Source organism: Sinohyriopsis cumingii, chromosome 12 (genome assembly GCF_028554795.1).
Source record: "Sinohyriopsis cumingii isolate HCF-2022 chromosome 12, ASM2855479v2, whole genome shotgun sequence".
NCBI lineage: Eukaryota > Metazoa > Mollusca > Bivalvia > Unionida > Unionidae > Sinohyriopsis > Sinohyriopsis cumingii.
In genome coordinates, this window is record NC_142972.1 from 22,496,860 (window position 1) to 22,519,079 (window position 22,220).

The 22,220-nt window shown below is 35.2% G+C and overlaps 1 protein-coding gene across 5 annotated transcripts in view; it reads left to right on the forward strand.

Moving 5' to 3' along the window:
- Window positions 1–22,220, forward strand: part of LOC149786093 (zinc finger MYM-type protein 4-like) — a 78,824-nt gene that overhangs the window by 3,710 nt on the left and 52,894 nt on the right. For 4 of the 5 annotated variants that reach the window (XM_089976392.1, XM_089976394.1, XM_089976396.1 and 1 more), the window contains exons 3-9: window positions 2,846–2,987; window positions 6,254–6,965; window positions 11,613–11,778; window positions 14,761–15,444; window positions 16,013–16,176; window positions 18,624–18,684; window positions 19,260–19,375. In XM_089976392.1, coding sequence (XP_089832518.1) covers window positions 2,846–2,987; window positions 6,254–6,965; window positions 11,613–11,778; window positions 14,761–15,444; window positions 16,013–16,176; window positions 18,624–18,684; window positions 19,260–19,375 — 2,045 coding nt within the window. The remainder of the gene's footprint in view (window positions 1–2,845; window positions 2,988–6,253; window positions 6,966–11,612; window positions 11,779–14,760; window positions 15,445–16,012; window positions 16,177–18,623; window positions 18,685–19,259; window positions 19,376–22,220) is intronic. The other variant, XM_089976393.1, reaches the window with a different exon arrangement.

The window sequence follows — 22,220 nt, forward strand, 5'->3', positions numbered from 1 at the left end:
GTATTTGAGAAAACAGGCTTAATTTCCTACTTCAGTAATTAGGTTGTTTAGGCAAACAAATGTGTTTCCTGTTGCACTGGTTTTAAAATTATGGTAGGTAGGTATATTTTTTTGTCTCATTATATATTATAATGATCAGTATTTATAATGTACTAAGCACTTAAGGTACTGGGATAAACCAGTTAAATGCACAAACCAATTTCCTGAATTTATTTCATTTTAATTTAATTTTTGTTAAACATTATATATTATAATGATTAGTATTATATATAATGTAGTAAGTACTGGGCTAAACCAGCTCAGTTAAATGCACAAATACATTGAGAATTTTATTGGGGGTGGGTGGGGTATTTTTACCCTGGGGGTAAAAAAAGTGCTTAGATTGGCAACGAAAAACAGGGATGGTTGGCTGACTGGAAACACACTTATTTTTGGGGGATTCTTAGGTAAGTTATTTATTGCACCACTTAAAGTCAGTGTGGAGATCTGTATAATAGAAGATGTAAACATCCTTTTGCATGCATGCAATAGCCAATGAATTTAAAACCACATGTGTAATTAAGATTGTAATTGTTAGGTTTTCAGAGTTGATATGGTAGTTGTCGAGACATAAAGCTCCTAACAATTATGGATTAGGCTCTAAGACAAAACATGTGAGAGCAAACATAGCTTTTTCAAAACAAAACAGAAGTATTTTTTACATACATAAATAGTTCTGTCAAAAGTTTCACTCAGCTATCACATCACTGACTCTGTGGTCAAAGAACATGAAACTTGCAGTAAAATTCTCTACTGATTTGGGCATGCCTGGTTTCAAGTAGTCATCTGTTTACTTTATTCTGATACCATATAAAAACTGCCCCTTGGTATATTCAGAAAGCAGTAGTGCTCTTGCATGTTTTCAAAATAAATTATGGGTAGAGGTTGCTTCCTCATTTAAAGAAAGAAATACATTTTTCACTGTTTGTGCCAACTGTGTGCACATATAATTTGCAACCCTGTGATTTATCTGTCAACAAATTCTACCAGGAGAAACACGAATCACGCTTTCATGAATGATATTTGGCTTGGGTGTTTGCTCAGTTAAATAAGCTGGAGGACACATGTGACAAAAGTGTTTTTTTTGACAGATGTGATTAAAATGATAAAGCGGGACTGATATGCTGATTGCTTATTCAATAGTTAGTTATTTAGTAATAAAAATGTGATAATTGTGTTCCATTGTCCATTATAGTTGTACCTGTGATCATCAGAATAAATATTCAATGAAACTGAAACATTTTATTTCATAAAACGAACATCGTTTGAATCAGACACAGTAGTTGCTTTGACATTAATGTATCTATTGACGATTGAATATTGGGGGTGAAGGGTATGCTTTGAATACAAGGTTGGTTCATATTTCATTGTGACTTTAAGTTTGTTCAGTTTACCCAAGAAAACCCCCAAAATTGGTACCCCATGAATAGTAATGAATTGACAGTAGCATGTTTACCCACATTAAATTTATGCCAGAATGTCAATATGTCACCATATTATGGAATCAAAAACTGTAAGCACTTGACACAAGATATTCTTTTTGCGGCCATTAAGGATGAATTATTTAAATCATACAACAAGCCATAGATAAAAATATAAGCTATGCAGGAACAAAACCATAGTAACAGAAGTGATATCAAATGAGAGACTTTGCATATGACGATTTAATTACATGTAACTTAACAGTGAGATACTGTAGGCTGATTCGTCAGATGAGATTGAATTACATGTAGCTTAACAGTGAGATACTGTAGGCTGATTCATCAGATGAGATTGAATTACATGTAACTTAACAGTGAGATACTGTAGGCTGATTCATCAGATGAGATTTAATTACATGTAACTTAACTGAGATACTGCAGGCTGATTCATCAGATGAGATTGAATTACATATAGCTTAACATTGAGATACTGAAGATGATTTATCAGATGAGATTGAATTAAATGTGGCTTGACAGTGAGACAATGTATGCTGATTCGTCAGATGGGATTATCTGTACTTTAGTAGGGAGATAAAGCAGCACTTTTGAACACAGTAATACTAACTTGTATGTTAAATTGAGTCATTTCTTCTTGTGTTTTAAATCTTGAAACCAGTTTATGAGCCCATTTTGATTTACTACTAGGTTAGATATTTTTGACTGGAAATATGTAGTGGGACTAAGGTTTGAAAACAGGACTTTTTCTGGTGTAGGTAAGTACTCTACTGATTAAAATACCTCTGAGGCAATACTCATAGCTCTGGTTCTTGGTACACAGTGATGGATCCTCATCCATTTGAAAACAAGATAGATGCATATTTAAGTCACTGCTTTGTTGGTAATCCTGGTTTACAGATAAGTACATGAACTGACAGGCATCTCTGGTTACATTCTTGATTAACCCAGCATTGTATTTGTGAAAGGACATAAGATGCAGAGATTAAAAAAATCTGACAGAAACTAGATCTCCACAGTCATACATGAAGATCTGACAGCAACTGCTCAAGGGTCATATTCTGGTGACTTTTGAATTAGCCAGTGGAAATATAGCTTTCTGAAAGTGAATCACATTGATGCTCTTCAACCATATTGCTCAGTCTGCCAGATGATATAAGGCTTTGATTGGCTGATAAAATTAGTCATTATGAAAATAACATAGGTCACCAGAACATCACCCCTAAATGTTCGCTTCACATTAAACAGTGGAGATCTGATTTTAACTATATTGATTTAAAAGCATGGGTATTATTTTTTGTGTTTTAGAAATTGTGCATTAGGTACGATTTTCAGGATTTCCCAGAAATGTTTTTGTTTCTTTTCCCTAGAGGGTAGAGAGCCTGAAAAAGAAGGTATGGCCCCAAATGGCAGTGACAGTCTGGACCAGGAAGAAGCTGCTCTTTTGGGGCCTGAGGACCCTTCAGGGGACAAAGTTGACACAGAAGAACACAATGAAGAGGAGGAAGAGAGGTACCATGTTTGGTTATGTCAAAAGCTAATTTTTTAAATGAAAGAGTCTGTATGTCCTTTTGGTTTTCTGAAGAAAAAAATTACTTCTCAGATTAAAAAGGATAACTGCAAATCGTAACAAAATAAGTGGTAATTATTTTTAGCAGGTAAATCAATTTATATTTTTGGCAAGGTATGGTGGGAAAAACTGGACCGTATGGTATTTTAACAAGCTCACCTCTTATATCAATAAAAAAAAAATCATGCAAACATCAACTTAATACTAGACATGCCTCTAAATAATATATTGCAGAAAATTACCCATAATGATTCGTAAAGATGACTGCGAATCGTACTTCTGAATGAAGTTTAATTTTTTTACTTGTTTAAAATAAGACATCTTTTGTAGTGTTAATATATATTTTTATAATTTTGAATTTGAAAAGTATTCATTTAAGAAAACTTATACTATATACCTACTTGACCCTTTACAGATTGACTAACCTGATTCCAGCTTTGAACAGAGTAGACTAAAATTATCTGTGCATTGATTCCATGTATTATTTTTAACAAACTGCAAGGAACCATATTGTTATTGCTTTATGCAATGGCATATCATAGTCTGTTAGAATCTTGTTATGCAGTGGCATATCTGGGTCTGTTAGAACTGTATAATGTAGGGGCATATCGGGGTCTATCAGAATTCATCACTAGTGCAGTGGCATCTTGGGTTCTATTAGACCTTCATCGCTGGTGCATTATGCTATGGCATATTGGGGTCTGTTAGAACCTTATTGCAGTTGGATGCATGTTATATATCGTTTAATATGGCTGATTGTTTTTGATTTGGAAGGGAGGCAAGATCTGAATGGCGGTTATTGCAGTTTCAATACTGATGTATTAATGTTATATACGCCATGGTTTCCATAATTTTGATCATAGAATTGCATGTGTCTACAGATACCTATTCTTGTCCAGTTGTAATGAGATGAACCAGGTTTGGGTTAGATTACAATAAAGACACTGAGAATGATTAAAAAACACGCTGTTTATTTATAGATTATTAAAGATAGAATAAAATACCACATCAAATTCATGCACATAAATTCCAAGACTGGATTTTTAACAAAATGATGTGCACTGTTTTAAATAACTGAATGATAACTGAAATAATATAACAAAAAATGATATGGTTCCTAACTGGAATGAATTTTAAGAAAAATATAAAATGAACAGTCAACAATAATAAATGAAATGAAATTAAACAAATATTATGTACAAAAAGAAACAATAATTACACACTCAAAACAATGATACATGAATTTCAAAACAATGATATGGTACAACTCAAACAATAATATATGGTTTCATATAAAAAGTAACAATGTTTCACTTAAATATTGATAACTAACTTAATATAAATTGGGACATATGTCTTGCGGCAGCCAGTTCATAACCACAAGGTAATTTTAGCCCCATCGCTCTGCCAGATGGTCATGGCCACCACGAATATTCCACCCCTCACGGTCTGCCTAAGGATCCATAGAACCTCTTGTTTCCTGCAGACCTGTTGGTCCTTCACTGCGAGATAACCACTATTTTCTTCAGGGCCAACATCACCACTGACAGCAGCACACGAGTTTATACCAACCCAAATTAGCACCATGTTTAAAACAACACCTACAGTACGGTTCAGACACAGAGATACAGCATAGCTCCATCACTCCTTCTGTGCTTCGCTCCTTTCAGAATGAAAATATAATATCTAAATCCATGTAATATCATTGACATGGTCGTGTTGAACATGCAATTACATATGTGATGCATGCAGAGTTGATCATTTTATATAACTCATATCATCGAGACTGTATTATAAGGGTATCATAATAATCAGGTTCATATATGAACCTGTATCTGATGAGAATCTTACAGAACATGAATTAACATTCTCTCGTCCCTTAATTCATGCAACATTAATGTGAATACAATCCTTCTGTTCAGTTATATACTGTTGAACTTGAAAACAGACTATGATACAATCAAACATTGCATTACACAGTTCAGAACTATAAAAAATGCACAATAAATATTAGAACAATAAAAAAAATTCTATCCTATAATACAGATAGGAAAATACAATTCACATACCTCTAAAGTTGGAGATTTTGCATGATAAAGTGGACTGTTTACTGTCAAGACTTTCCATAATGTGTAGTTTGAATGTACCATGAGCCTATATGTACACTGGTTATGTTGCAAGGCATGGTCTGTGTGCTCAGGAGTAAAATCGGTTTTCCCATCATAATCACTTCGCTTGTGCAGCATGAGGTGAACTGAGCTCGCTACATTGAAATAATTTTTGATATAGATAAATCATCCTCAGGTAACACTGTATACCTGTATACAGAAATGAAACTGGAGTAAATTCTATTCCAGTTAATCATAATAAATATACACAATTCCATGACACCAATAGAAATGTGATTTTACACATTTGTCTGTCCACTGGAATGACAGCGCAGCTAAAGGAATAATTTGTTAAGGTATCAACTTTTTCAGGGGTCATTCTCTGCATCAGCCCAAAGTTGATCGACACTGTTACATGGTCTAAACCAACATTCTTTTGTAAACATGTGTCTTAAGGTGCATGAGCAATATAATGAAACAGTGTTCACTTTAGCAGGAAGAATCTATCTGATAGTAAGTGTTCATTTATTTGATACTAAATTTATAAATTATGAATGCTACTTACTGATATATCAGCTAACAACACCATTGATTAGAGTGGAAAAAATCAAGTAAATGTTGAATTGAGAAAAGCTGGTATCAATGTCTCATCCATTTCTATGAATAATGGTTGGGTTAGTTCATGCTATACTACATTAAGCATAAACTGGATATCACTTTCCATTTTAATTTTGTTGGGGGTGGGTGGGAATTAACATATGACTGTCATTGACACTTTATGACAATCTTTAGATTTTGAATATTCTCACGCTTGGCCAACATGGGTGTGTGAGAAAGTCTGCCAGTAGATTCCTGATGGTCAATGGTTCTTCTGGGTTTTTTTTCTCCAAGTTCTTTCACCAAACATGGTTGCCACCCTAATGCCTGTCATGTGCTGAAAAATGGCATTAACCCACAAATACAAAATAAGCAGTATTCAACCCTATAATTAAATTTTTCTTGCTGGAACTGGGAAAAAAAACCATGGGCCAGATGCGGAGCAGAGTGATGTTACCATTGCACTATAATGGCCTCATATGCATGTAACATTATCGTTTCAGATTGCTTGGAAAAGATGATAATGACAAAAAAGTAGACAACAAAGGTATATCAGATGCTGGATTTAACACAGATCTGGAGGTTAGTTTGCTTGATGATGGCAATAGCTTTTTTACTTTCAAAGAAACAATGAATGCTGTGGAAGATAAAATACACCAAACTAATACTGCAGAAACTCTGGAAGCTACCATAAATGTTGATAAGAGTGTGACAGAGGAAACAAATAATGTTACCACTGTGCATGAACTGAGCAGTGTGGTGGAACCAAAGGATGGAATAGTAGAAGAGCCAAGTAAAGATGTGGGATCAGCAGCAGATGAATCTAGTGAAGGGATAGAACAAATATCTGAAAAACCAAATGAGGAAACTGCACAAATATCAGAAGGAGATAGTAAAGAGATTGAGACTTTAGTTGAAGAATTGGGTAGTCTTGGTGAGTTGCAATCTTCTCATAAAAATGTATGTGAGGAAGATGCTTTAGACCAAGAACAACTTCAGAGAAATGAGATCACAAAAGCAGCACAGGATTGTTCATTGGGGGATACCAAAGAAAGAACAAAATATAATGAAGTTGTAAAAGGGTCTGAAGATGTTGCAGATGTCATGGAATCAGGGGAAGAAATTAACTCTAAAGCAAATGAGACAGAACTTGAGATTGAAATGGATACAGAGAAAGTTGCTGCAGACAATAAGATAACAGATAAGAAGGAAGAGGTATAACAAGTATAAATACATGATAGAGTAGTTAACATAAAGTGCAATAATCCATGATTACCCACCTCATTAAGAATCAGTTTTTCTCTTCATTTCATCAATGTGTTAAACCTCAACAGTCCACTCTCTTAACTGGCCAAAGTGTATCCATCCCATGGGAGATGGATCTGCTTGAGAGTGGTTGCACCATAATTGTGTATTGACCAGTATATTGGCTGAGTGGTGTAAAGCACTCACCATTACGGGTCATTGCCATCTCACCTGTGTCTGCATGGATTCGAGTCTTGGGTTTGGCCAATGTGGGTATGTGAGAAAGCTTGCCAGTAGCTTCTCGTGGGTTGGTGGTTCTTTCTGGGGGGTTTCTGGGTTCTTCCACCATTTATACTGGCCGCCATGTATAGCCTATCTTATGCTGATAAATGACATTAAACCATACAACAGTAACCAATATCTTGGATCTATTGACTGAGCCAATACAATTAATCTGAGATATCACTTTAAATTATCATGTCATTTAGTATAATGCACTGATGAAAATAATTTATTGAGGATCATTCAAAGTTAGGTTACTCACCATTTTTATTTTAAATGATTTCCATTGTGTTGGATAAATATGACTTTTTAAACTGTTTGATGAAAACAAGGAGAGTTTTTGAACATTTTATTGTGATTTGTGATTGAAGGTAACATGCAAATTTAAGTAAAAATTATCTCCTTTGCAACTTCTAAGTATTTGCTCAGTTAGTCCCAAGAAATCTTTTACTCAGAGAGTAAAATCAGATTTGTTGTTTAGGCAGTAACAAGAAATCCAACTTGGACAGTAATGACAAAATGTTGCTGATGCTTTAACAACAGATCTGTTGCGGTGCTGCTAATTTGACATTAGGGCTGTCAACGGGTACCCGGGTACCCGACCGTATTGAAAAACCCGGGTATTGAAACGTAAACGCGGGTACCCGTAAAAAAAAATCGCCACACTCACCAACCACTTCAAACAGGTGTGACAGCTATGGCTTTAATGCCGCAGATGACAACGCTTCATCAGTAGACGAATTGTCAACATATCTGTCGGAGACGCCACTTAATGTTAATGGTGACATTCTTCAGTATTGGAGAGACAATACACCACGTGGTAAAGCTGCTTTACACGCATGCGTGGGTAATTCAAATCTGCGGTCAAAAGCCGATGAATAAACATGGTCTGTTCTAACAAGGACTTATACTTTAAAAAAAGGTGAGTGTTCTAAAGGATTTAACGTGGCTGATCACAGTGATCATTAAAAGTTGGATTATACCTACCATCTGTGTACAAAGGTCATTCTAAATAAATTTATTAATTAATAGCATGCGGTCAGATCATTCGCAGCTACATCGGTGCGGACGCATCAGACCGAGTAGTGCATTACACGGTTATCCTCTATCGCCATACAAAATATTAAAGAAATGGGGATAACAATTAGTTGGTCTACGGTTGTACATGTCATTCATGTGCTAACGGGTACCCGTTAAATTTCGCAACGGGTACCCGGGTTGGTTTTTCGTGATTTTTGACAGCTCTATTTGACATAGAGGAATCATATTCGATGCTTTCCAATTGATTTAAGCAACCACAGTGGCTTAATTCTTGGTTTGCCAAATTCATGACCAGAAGGGTGTGGGTTTTTACCGTGTCCAGGCCGGGTCAGGTGGGCAGATAGGGTGTGTCCCTGGGCAAGACATTACTTCCATCAATGAATCAAAACCTTTGGTTGGAGAGGGCAGTCATCTCTGTATATTATTAAATATATTTTCATTGGACATTATTTTTTTTCCTCTTCTAACACTTTGAATAGTATCTTGTTTAACAGTTATAAGTGCATATTTATTATTATGGAGGATTGACAAGCAGATGCGTGTGGAGAATTCTTGGAGGAATCCTGTTTATCTCCACAAAAGCAAAAAATATGTAAAAATTTATTTGGTGAACAAAATTCAAATGATTTTTGACTATTAAAGGAGAATTGCAAGTTTGCATGTGTACTCAATGGGCTGGTGGGTTTGACAAATACATTACAAATATTACAGTTTATGAACTTAAATTAAGATTAATTGGATGTTCCTGTACCTGTTTTTGCATTGCAGTGCAAGTCTCAGATGTAGCTGAAAACACAGTCACTATTGATTTGTCAATGTAGATAAAATTCTTTGTATAATGTTGTCTAGAGATTTTGTTACCAATGCTAAAAGAAGAATCAAGCAGGGGGAGCAAAGTCTTAGAGTTGGAATATGCCTGCCACACGTGGAGTACTGTACCATTTAGTAAAAATTATTGACTGTAACCTACATTTTAGAATCCAGTAATTTTTGTGAAGTTTGTGCTTGAATCATTTTCTCAGGCATAATTGACATCACTGTCACATAATTTGGTATATGTTTGCTTCATGGGGAGTACTGTAGCTATCAGAAAAAATCTTGGTCCCTATATATACAACTCATGGTTCAGTGATTTTTGTAACTTGCATTCAGCTGTCTCTCAAGATTAGTGGTTGCAGACCTGCCAGCTCTTACAATTTTGCCATAAGTCTTACGAAAATTACCCTTAAAATACAGACTTTTGGCATAAAAGCCAAAAACTACAGAAAAATGATCATTGCTGAAAAATCTGGAAAATTTGTTCATCTGTGTTTGATTTGGATCGGGTTTCATATTAGAATTAGTGAAATTAGTCAGGGAACCAGACAACTTTACAGCAGTTCCATGGATGCTTTAAACTGCACCTGTTTCTTTATGTGAAGTGTCTGCATGATCACACTGTTGATTATAGATTTTTTCTAAAAATGGCGTCCAGCAAGCGATGCATGTTTAAGATGAAAGGGAAAAAAAGACTCTTGAAACTGTTAATAATCAACACAGAAGAATAAAAATATTCAGATTCTTGTGAATAAAATCCAAAAGGGACACAATTACATTTATTGGACATTACGTGCCAATTTGAGTATGACTCGTGGTGGGAGATATGATTGCTGGTGTTATATGAAATGGACAAAGCATTTCCAAGAATTATGTCAAGTTGAGAGACTGCAACAAGTCATTAAGCTGCATAGGGTTTGGAACTCAGGTTTGTGCAACTGTACTGGTGGTAAATAAAGTCTACGCATATTTTACAAACGTTTCAGTTGAATATAATGTTTATCGTTTCGAATAGTGAACTTTTAATAACGTTTGCCAGCTTTACAGTAGCAGTTTATGCTATTTTGTTATACCTTACTGAAAACTGGTCAAACTTACAGAAAAATAATCAACTGCCATACTGAGATGAACTCGTCAGGGTTGGCAGGTCTGGGTTGCATTTGATTTCTTAGACACTATTGCTCAACGAGTAAAACGAGTTAGTATTTGTCATGCAGAGTTTGATTGAAAATTGGGTTATTATTACTTGTATGTTAGAGTCAAGTGGTTTAAATTACACTTTGTGTCTAATGCATTTTATCAGGCACTTTTGCCTATGGAGCTACATAATATGGTATATACTTACATCATGAAGAATGCTAAAATAAGGTCACCATGACTTGTATTACCTGGTTCGTTTATTTGTGCTTTCCTTTAATTGTGCTGTAGTTAGGATTTTTGTTTAGCTTATTTGCTGATACACTTGGTGAGTCACATAAGTTGGTATTTACACGTGTTCTTATGTAGTTCAAAGGATCCAAAACTCAACAAAGATTTGTATCCCATGACCAAAAATAACAACAATATTCATGCTTTGCAGTATAATAATACTGCCATTTGGTTGTAACGATTGACATGTACATAACTTGAAATACAACAATAATGCCATTTGATTGTAACAATGGACATGTACATAACTTGAAATACAACAATAATGCCATTTGTTTGTAACAATGGACATGTACACAACTATAAATATAACAGTAATGCCATTTGCTACTAATGATTGACATGTACACAACTTAAAATTTAACAAAAATGCCATTGTTTGTAACAGTTGACATATACACAACTGGAAATGTAACAATAATGCCATTTGCTTCTAATTATTGACATATACACAACTTGAAAGATAACAGTAATGTCATTGTTTCTAATGATTGACATATACACAATTTGAAATATAACAATAATGCCTTTGCTTGTAGCAATCGACATGTACACAACTTCAGATTAACAATAATGCTATTGCTTGTTATGATTGACATGTACACAACTTGAAATATACAATAATGCCATTTTTTCTACTGAATGACATGTACACAACTTGAAAGATAACAATAATGCCATTGCTTGTTATGATTGACATGTGCACAACTTGAAATATACAATAATGCCATTGCTTGTAATGATTGACATGTACATAACTTGAAATTAACAATAATGTAATTTGTTATTAATGATTGACATATATACACAACTTGAAATATAACAATAATGTGATTTGCTTGTAATATTGAACATATACACAGTTTGAAAGTTGCTTGTCTTTGAATTAAAAATTGATTGTCTAGATCTTGTCCTAATGCATACATAATAGACAGCTGATTGTGGCCTAATTTGTAATACAGCTGATTATGGGCCAATTTGTATTGCTGCTGATTATGGGGTGATTTGTAATACAGCTGATTGTGGCTTAATTTGATATTCTTTAATCAGGCAGTGACAGATAAGAAGGATGAGGAGAAAGAAGTGCAGAAGGAGGAAGATAAAGATCTCACACATGCAAAGCAGAAGTCGGACATTGAAGAAATGAATAGTGAGAATGAAGATGTGGAAATGGTGCCAGTTGTAGAAGCTGATGACATGCAAAAAGAAAATAAGGGTAATAAGGGACATCATTAATAGTAAGGGGATCTGTACATTGAAAACTTTACAAAAGGAACATGTGTTCATAATGTTCACATGGCATAAATAATACTGTGCAGTTCCTGTTATCACATATTGAAAAGACATTTATAAATGCAACTGAGCATCCTCATCCTCTAAGAGGCATTGCCTCAACTTGGAAACTGATCAGATTGCCGCACTGTAATCATATATATATATAGTTACGACACTTAAGGTTACAAACTAAGTAATAGAAAGACAAAACCAAGAAGTTTTGTAAAACTGAACAAATAATTTAATTATCAAAGTTATGAATGAAAATAGGAGAGGAACTTACAGTATTATGAAGTGAATCCAGAATTATCCTTGGGGTTGGGGTAAAAAAATACAAGTATACATAATTTAGAATTGTTGTTATTATTATTATTATTATTAATATTATTATTATTATTATAAAGTGACCTATGTAAACATATGGGTATACAGTGATCGTAGTGTCCATTCTTCTGTCCAGTCACCTGTCCTTCCTTCCATCACACACTCTTGTGAATGAAACTGGTCCTTTTGTTTCTGATGGATTTTTTTGGTTAGAGATCATTGTAAAACTTTGGTCATCATTTGATACTATCCGAATCGACAAACTACTGTCCTTCACAAGTTTTAGCTCTACTGGTCATAGATATGAGAGATAATGTTTTAGTTATTTCTCCAAAACTACTTGGAGGATTACCATGAAACTTTAAACACACATTTCATCCCATGGTCTGGTGATCCCTAATGAAATTGTACTGCTTGAAAATCCATTTATTGCTACTCCTCCTAAATGAAAAATTATATTGAAATGGCCTTTTTTACACGAAGACTTATAATGATGTTTAGTTTGTCATAAATGACAGTATGGCCATCATGTTGAAAATCTGGCTGCTACTCCTGAATTGATGATCATATCAAAATAGGGTTTTTAATGATGTCTTCTTATGGTGTATGGTTGGTCCTAAATTACAGTGGCCAACTTCAAAAACTTGCTATCGCTACTTCTGTTGAATGAATGGTCATATCAACATGAAGTTTTTACTGAAATACTTCTTATTATGTCTAGTTGGTTGTTTATGAAATTGGTGTCAGTATGACCTCCAATATGACTGCAACAATGGCCATTTTGAAAATTTTGTTATCACTATGTCTGCTAGTGAAGCAGATCATATTGACATTGTGCTTTCACCAAAAGACGTCTGATTGGTCTTGAATGGGAATGGTGCCAATCTAATCCAGTGTGGTCACCATTGCAGCCATCTTGAAAATCTTGTCGTTGTTACTCTTGTAAAATGGCAAGTCATATCAAAGGGTTTTCACTAGATGGTTTCTTACGATGTCTAGTTGGTTGTAGATTAAAATGGTGCTGATCTGATATCCATTATGGATACCATTTTGGTCATCTGGAAAATCAAATTACTGCTCTTAGTGGAAAGTCATTTTGACATTGGGATTTTCACCAGAAGAGTTTCTTATGGTTTAGTTGGTCCTAAATGAAAATGATGCAAACTGGCCCTCAACATAGCCACCATGTTGGCCATCCTGAAAATGTTATCTCTACTCCTCCCAAATGGACGACCTTATCGATAAGGGGTTTTCACATTAAGACTTTTTATGATACCTAGTTGGACCTAAATGAAAATAGCACATTATGGTTATCATGATGGCTGCGTTGAAAATATAACTACTCTTCCTGAATAATATGGTCATATGGATCTGTAATTTTCACCAATAAAGTTTGGTTTTGTGTATCTGGTGGAGGAAGAACTTGTAAAGACCCTAGGAAGAACTACCAACTCATGGGAAGCTACTGGCAAGCTTTCTTACATACCCACGTTCATTGAGCTGAGCCTTAAACTTGTGTGGATAATGGTGAGATGTGTGAATAATATGTAAATGTGAGTGCCTGATACCACTTGGCCGTTTGGGTCTCCCTTTCAACACAAGACTTCTAGTGATATGTTCTAACTGAAAATTTGCCAAACTGACAATAACTTGAAAATTTTGTTGTTGCTGATTAAGATCAAAGATGGTTTCAACACTTAGTAGTTAATAGGAAGAAATGACCTTGTATTTAATGCCTAGACATTCTTTTCTGCTTGTAGAGCACAAGTCCCTTTGAGGGATTCTTGGGGTTGGTGAGGTTGGTATTATTGTCCTTTTTGCCCAACACATGAATGCAACGTGTGACAGAACCTCATAAACACAACTAATCCCACAATTTGTGATGTTTCACAGTGAAGGTGGGTACGTGGGAAAGCCTGTCAGTGGTTCTTCCCGGGGTTTTCCAAGGTTCTTCCTCCACCAGTTATACTGGCCGCCATGTATAGCCTATTCTGTGCTGAAAAATGGCGTTAAACCCTAGAACAACAACAAATCACAGTGAAGCTATGTATGGTCATCATCTGAAAATGTGATTTTCAATGCATCAACCTACTCTTACAGTTATTGTTAGAGTTATTGCCCTTTTTTGTATCTGAAGGCACTGTATGACAGGATTTTGTGAACACGACTTGACTTGCAGTTTTATTTAGATCTCTGTTAAACTTAGTGTGTATCATGGTCAGAAATGCATGTTGTCAAATCTTTTTACTCCCACATGTTTTATGAGAGTTATTTCCCTTCATTTCTGGAAGTGGTATGTGTCCGAATTTTGAGAATGCAACTGCTGTCAGTTTTCAGTGGATTGTTTTGAAGCTTAATACATATTATGGTCATCATCCAGAGAAATGGATGCTAACCAGTCATTGGATTCAGTTGCCAGAATTGTGCACTTGTCTTCTGCAATGTGCTCATCTCCATCGTGGCAGGAGGGGTGGAATGTGGGAGAGGTGATCAAATATTTATGTGGGCAAAATGCTCACCATTTCTCAAGTCGTAGTTCTTCTTGTTCTTCTTGAAATGACCCTGTCTGTGACAGCCATATTATCCTTTAACTTTGCAGTGGAACCAGAAGAAATGGAAGTTGACACTGATGACATATTCAAGACAAATGATAAAGAGAAAACCAAGGATATTTCTGATTCATCAGATGTGGAGATGAAAGAGTCAGATGAGGCAGCCAAGAAGGGAGATGAACAAGGGGAGACAAACAAAGATCGAGACAAAATGAAAGAGTCAGATGAGGCAGCCAAGAAGGGAGATAAACAAGGGGAGACAAACAAAGATCGAGACAAAATGAAAGAGTCAGATGAGGCAGCCAAGGAGGGAAATGAACAAGGGGAGACAAACAAAGATCGAGACAACATGAAAGAGTCAGATGAGGCAGCCAAGGAGGGAAATGAACAAGGGGAGACAAACAAAGATCGAGACAAAATGAAAGAGTCAGATGAGGCAATCAAAGTACGAAAAGAAGAAGGGGAGACAATCAAAGAGGGAGACAAAATGAATGAGTCAGGGGAGACAACCAAGATAGTTAAAGAGCAGGGGGTGACACTCATTGATGAGGAAGAAGACAAAAAACAAGAACAAGGTGAATGCAAGTCAAAAGAGGAGAAAGTTGAGGAAGATAGAGAACCAGGGCTAAAGATTGTTGGTGTGACATCAACTGTTGCTGTGGAAACATCTGAGGAAAAGAAGGAGAAAGAAGAAATAAAAAATGATGACTTGAAGAAGGAGGAAAACAAAGGTTTGCTGAGATTATATTCTTTTCTCACAAGGTCAAAGACTGATGGAGATTTGTATAATTGTAATGTGCGTGTTTTAACACTTTAGTTGTGGCTGCACTTGATATGTATAGTAAATAGCCATTATTACATTCCCATAAAAAATCTGTGGACATGTTGTTTTTGAATGTCAAGTCTTGAAATGTCTGTAATTTGGTACATTGACATGAAATTACAGTGCTTTCATTTCTGTTTTATACTGTTGAAAGAGCAAATGTTCATTGGACAAGCATACTTCAAATAGGGTGATCAGGCAAGTTCACCATAATGTAGTATAAGATCAAGTTTCCATATGTCTCGAGTTAAAAAGTGACAAGTTAATAATTTACACTCAAATTTTGGACCTAATTTTAAAAAATCAAATCGTAGTTCTGAGAGCTTTATCCCAGAAAAATCCACAAGAAGGGTGGCAGTTATGTAAGTATCTTTCAGTCTTTGAGATATGAAATCAATGCTTCTCTACATCTCAGAATTATAGAATTTTAGATGAGTCCACAAAGTATTTCATGACATTTTTATGTTTTGAAACAGATGTCATTCTTATAGGGGAAGATGATGACAGAGTGAAAGAAGGTAAGGAAGGAGAGAAGAAAGAACTAAAAGATGAAGAAGGGACCCTGGGTCTGCAGATAGCGGCAGTGAGTGGTGGAGTAGAGATGGTGCCAGATGAAAAGGGGGATGGTCCTAAAAATGTGGTAATAATTTTTTATACCATGTTATGAGTTTTGGGCAGTATTTAAAGTTTTGTCCATTTGTATGTGTCCTCAATCTTGACTAAGTTTTATAATGTACCAGTACATACCAAAAATGCAGTCTGGGTTCAATTTTGGGATGATAAAATAGGTTGCTGTGGCTTTCCAAAGATTATTCAGCATTGCCTAAAAAACTGTGCATGAGCTCTAATTCTAATACAGTAGCAGGGGCTTCAGAATAAATTCTCAAGAGGAATGGCCCTATCAGAGACAAGGGGCTTTGCCAAAGGGTTGAGACAGTCATCAACATAATCATAATTACAAATAAACTCATGTGTCCATATCTACCTGGTCACCCTGGTTCCAATGCCCTCTGGAGAACATGTCTTGAGAGACTGCCCCTTCTACCTTCTACCAAGAAAAGTGTCTCAAGACAAGTTGTCTTAACAGTAGAGGTCACTATATTATGTATTAGCTTATCTCCATTCATCAAGAATATGGTCTTAAATGACAGCTCTTCTCCTTAAAGGTCACTTTCAAGTCTGATCTTATTTAATCTTGTCACCTATGGCAACTGAAGTTACAAACTGGATCCGTCTTGGAATGAATTTAAATCCAGATCACTGTGACCTTCTTAATAACAATAATAATGTCTTTATTTTTTTTAAAAAGATCATTATTTTAACAGGAACTAACCTACCTTCTATAATGTATGGTATTTACAAAACATGTATAAAAATGCAAGAGTAACACATATACCCTGCACATACACACACAGAAACAGATACACAACTGTTGAACACTCATTTCCACTTATGTCCACATGTTTTGTATATACATCTGATTATGTTTATTTATGTGGAGGAGGAATTTACTATTGTATTTGTAGTTCTTTGAATTTTTTAACTTAAACAAAGAAAAGACATTCTACAAATCACATCAATTAGCCTCTACCCCAACCTATTTTAGACAAAATTCTGTTTTTCTAATGTGTAAAATTTGACTGAAGTAAAATTTTATTATTTTTAAATTAGTAAAATAGATTTAAGGAAAAACAGAAATTTCTGCAATTTAGCAGTTTAGTCATATCCTAGCTATCAAGTTCCAATAAACTCCTAAAAATGTAAGGATTCCCATATTTTTTTTATTTTTTAAACAAAGTTCAAAGTTGTATAAATTTGTTAATTTTGATACATATCCATCGACTAGAAAATGGTTATTCATGTATTAGAGTGATGAGTTTATGTAAATTTTCCAGGAAAAACACCATGTTAGTAATCTCTCAGTCCACTATTTTTCGTTATTGATATATTCATGATCACATTAAAAAAATTTTTTATTGCTGAATGATTGAAGGGAACTTCTTGTTACATTCCCAGCAAACACAGCGACGTTTAAAAAAAATATCAGCTCTTCTTAGTATATCTCAATAAATAGTAGTTTCTGAAATGATTGTAAAGCATTGTCTGAAAATTACAAGGCATTGAAATATTATTTTCACAAAAATGTTGTTGTGTCTGACTGTATATTCCTATATTTTTATCCTAAAAAACTGGCTAGACTGTCTGCATACCCTAATTTTGTTGTAAAATTTGTTGCAGTTATGCGCTGGACCAAAAAGGATTTTGCAGACCAGTCTGCAGCACTAATATTTTTCAGGTTCTAACATAAACAAGTCCATAACTAATAAGGGAAGTTTTCCTTGTCAGATCCAAAAAATGGTAGATGCATCACAGAAGGAATTTTATTTGGCAGCCAGAGTTACATATTCAGCATGAGTTGCTAAATGAATGCTGTCGACCAGTCAGTTACATGAGTGTTGGGTGCATGCCTCTCATCTTTGCAGCTTTGGTCCATTTAGATATGTACTTTGCAGTCCACTAATTATTTTGACTAGTCTGAATTTGTTGCAGTATTTGTGGGTATCAGATTATTCACTTTGAGTAATGATGCATTTAGTGTCATCCATGCTCGTCTATGCATCCATCTCTGTGTCATACCTTAGTCTAGCTTTGTGTTTAGGTCAGTTTTTCAGGCATTTTAATGCCTTTAGTTGTGCAGTTTTGCAGGTGTAAGTTTGATGAATAAAACCCGGTTCCACAGATCATCATATCCAAAGTTATTTTGGTGTAGCGACTTTATTTGATTGAATTGTTATAGAATAACCATATCCTTAACACATCTAATCAAACTATGAGTGCTTCTTGGCGGGTAAAATACCAAACCACCAAAAGGAAGTATTGTGATGCATATTTTATGCCAGAATTTAATTTTACATTGTTAATTCTTATGGACCTTCAGTCACTGAGTCATATAAAAGTAGTTGGTTGGGCATTTATTAACTTGAACATGTCTATAGTTTCAGATATTTTTTATTAAAGCCATGTATTAAGGGTAGTGTAGAAAAGATGCAGATGTAATTATATTACTGAATTATCATTTCCTAATAGGGAGATGGAAAGAAAGCAGAATCAGCCAAAGAAGATAAAACTTCCTCCAAACCACTGACAGGCAAGTACTGTTCAATCAAGCCCTCCTTGTATAATTGTCATGTTGATGCATGCATGTGTTAATTAATCTCTTTTCCTTTTCATATTTCAAAAATAGGCTACAATTATCTGCATGGCATCATTTCCATCTCATGAAGGCATTTTTTTTGGGTAAAGATCTTCATAATACTCATTCACTCACCAGACCATCATTATTAAAGACTTCTCTTTGTTAGCTTCCTTTCTTCCTCTTTACCAGGATATAATTAAATGAGTCTTATGAGAATGATGACATCTGCTGTTGGTTTTTGTGTTTTTTGTTTTATGCCAGACTAGTGCTTTAAAGTACATATCATGCCGGGCAAAGCAGAGTAAAGTGCCAAGCCCTAAGACATACAATTTAACCAGGTTGGTGTGATATTGGGTATTAATTTCACACCATTTAGTCACGAGTCAAGCACCTTAACCACTGAGGCACTGCAGCTTCCTGTTGATCATGAGGAGGAGGGTGATGGTAATGATTATAATTATCTTGGTGATAATGAAAAACATTTTTATGAAACAGAAACATTAATTTGTGTAAATTTTTTATTGCAGATGATGATGATGATGATGATGTCATTGCGATAAAAGAAGAGAGGGCCCCAGTTAAGGCCCCACTACCTCCCAAAACGACACCCACCAAAATGCAGCAGTGTATTGTGTGTCAGAAGGTAACCTGATGAATGGTTGTTTTATGTTTCATTTTGTTTTGGTTAGTATGAATCAGCCTACAATGAGCCTTCTTTATGTCCTGCATCATGCTTTTTGTGGGGAATGGAGAAAACCAGGGTTTATTGAAAAAAGTATAGAATTTAGATAGGCAAATACTCACAATGACTAAAGGAGGCAACATCACAAGTGTTTGCTTTGGGAGAGTTTTATCCTTCCTTTCATTATGTCTTCAATTAAGTTGATGAGATATTTGGCAGCCCAGTATCTAGCCATATCCTTACAGCTTTTAAGTCCAGGTGCATGTGGTACAGTGACTTGCATGCATGTATTATCAGCTGTCTTTACCATCCACCATCCCTGAGAGTTGCCCACCAGTCCAGTACAGCTGGCAAGTTGGCTGTACATGTCAACCTGTGGCCTGAGTTCAGTTGCATTGATTAGCCATGCTGCATAACAGCCAACCATCCCATATATATATATATATATATATATATATATATATATATATATATATATATATATATATATATATATATATATATGTATGTATGTATGTATGTATATATGTGTATATATATATATATATATATATATATATATATATATATATATATATATATATATATATATATATATATATATATATATATATATATAGACACACACACACACACACACAGGACTTGTATAATTGATCTGATTTTCTGCCTAGCCACCTGTCCAGGTGGCCTCTCAACCATCCATTCAGATGTCTGTCCCTGCAACGAATACCATGTTGGATACCTAGCTGCAAGTCCAGCCAGCAGCCAGTAGATAGATGCCATATTCTGCAAAGGGACAATGGAACTTTTTCCGTGCCACTGGGAATGATAAATAATGTGTCAGATTTGGACATTCACCCACAGTGAGTGCAGGGACAACCTTGATAAGTTAATTTACTGCAATCCCATGATGGAGTGGATGAATTTCAGCTTTAAACTTGTGGTTGAGGAAATTTAATAGATGTCTTGCTCTGTGGGCCTAGCATTTCTGTCTATGAGCCAGGCATGTAAGGTCAAGGTCTTTGTTGGTGTTGAAATTGAACACACTTTCTTCTCATACCTTTTGCCCCACTCCATCATGGTCAGCTGCATCAGGGGCTGGAGGAGAGGGTCCTTCATATCAGCCTTCTGAAAATGAAGGCCATAATTAATTTCTGAACGGACCAACTTTATGCAGGAGTAATCCTTTTTATATTGTACACTTCTGTGTTGGTGACCTACCTTCTTTGACATATGAATCCAAGTTTGGGACTTTCCCTGCTGGTTTTCCTAACACCAGATTATTGTCCAGATCAGACACAGTCCTGGCAGGCTCCATGTCCTATCCAATTCATCATCAAGGAGTCTCTTCTGTCGATCTTTTATTGGACATGTCCACTTTGACGATGTCCATTGGTAGACATCTTTGTGACAAGGTGAAACCACATTTATCTCAGCATTAATTAGTTTTGAAAGTTGAAAAATATGAGAGAAAACATATTGTGAAATCTTCCCAACATCATTGTGCATTCCGTGACTCAGAATCAGGCCATGATATCTGGCACGCTCAAACATCTTTGTACAAGGATATCCGCATTGACAAGGATCTGGTGGACTTGACGGCCTGAATCGTCTGTGTCCCTCATTGTTTTCCATTTGGAACCATTCATGGATTCTGACACGGCTCAACTCAGACAAGTTTGAGCCCCAGGTCGTGAGACTTAATGACCATCTGGCAGCTAGTTATATATGAGACACTGACATTGTGCATACCTTACCTTACTCCATATGCAGTTATTTTATGTGCTTGTGTCTTTACATCTTACTGTGCCTAAACAGTTTGTAAGACTGGTGAATTTTGTGGTTTATCAGAAAAATTAGATAAAAATCTTTTGGATCATTGTGATATTGTATCCCTCTGTTACATGTATGTACATCATGAAACAATTTATAATACAGCCAGATGTACTATTTGGAAATGTGCAGACTGATGCTTTTGTTGGATCCAAAGTGACGACAAAACTGCAGTGGCATATGAACTTGAAACGGTTTTTTAAAATAAAATGTTACTTAACAAAATTCCTACCAACACGTTTTCTATTTCAACAGTCAGTAATGTAATTTAAGAAATGTGTGTCAGCATTATCAGTAAATCAACCTGCTGTGTAGCATGCAGTTCAGCCATTTTTCAAATCCACATTATATGTGAAAATTATACATGCTTTAAGAAGAAAATTACAACAAAATCCTACCCAGCATACCACTTAAGCAGAGATGAAATATATAAATTAATTGGAATTGGTAATTACTGCATGACTGACAGCCATGTGCATGTTAGTTTACACAATTTGAATTTGTAAATGTTTGCAGGCAGTAAACTAAAATAAGTCATTTGCATGTGTAAATGTTGTATACTTTTTCCAAAGGCATTTATTTTATTATCAGTGCCCACTTCACATTACTGCAACACGATGCACAAATCATTTCACTCATGTGAGCCATTTGTTTCTCTCATTACAGTTGTAAGTACAATAGGCAGAGTCAACTGCAAACTATTCAAGCTGACATCACTCTACCTGCATAAATTGTATGGGGTGCAATTCATGACATACATAATAAGCTGACAATCATTTGACCTTTATAAATTGTATTGGGTACAATTTGTGATATGCTTAAATCTCTTAACCTGCATAAATTGTATGTGGTACAATTTTGACATTCTTTAATCACTCTACCTGTATAAATTGTATGGGGTACAATTCATGACATACTTCAATCACTCTACCTGCATAATTGTATTGGGTACAATTCATAACTTACTTTA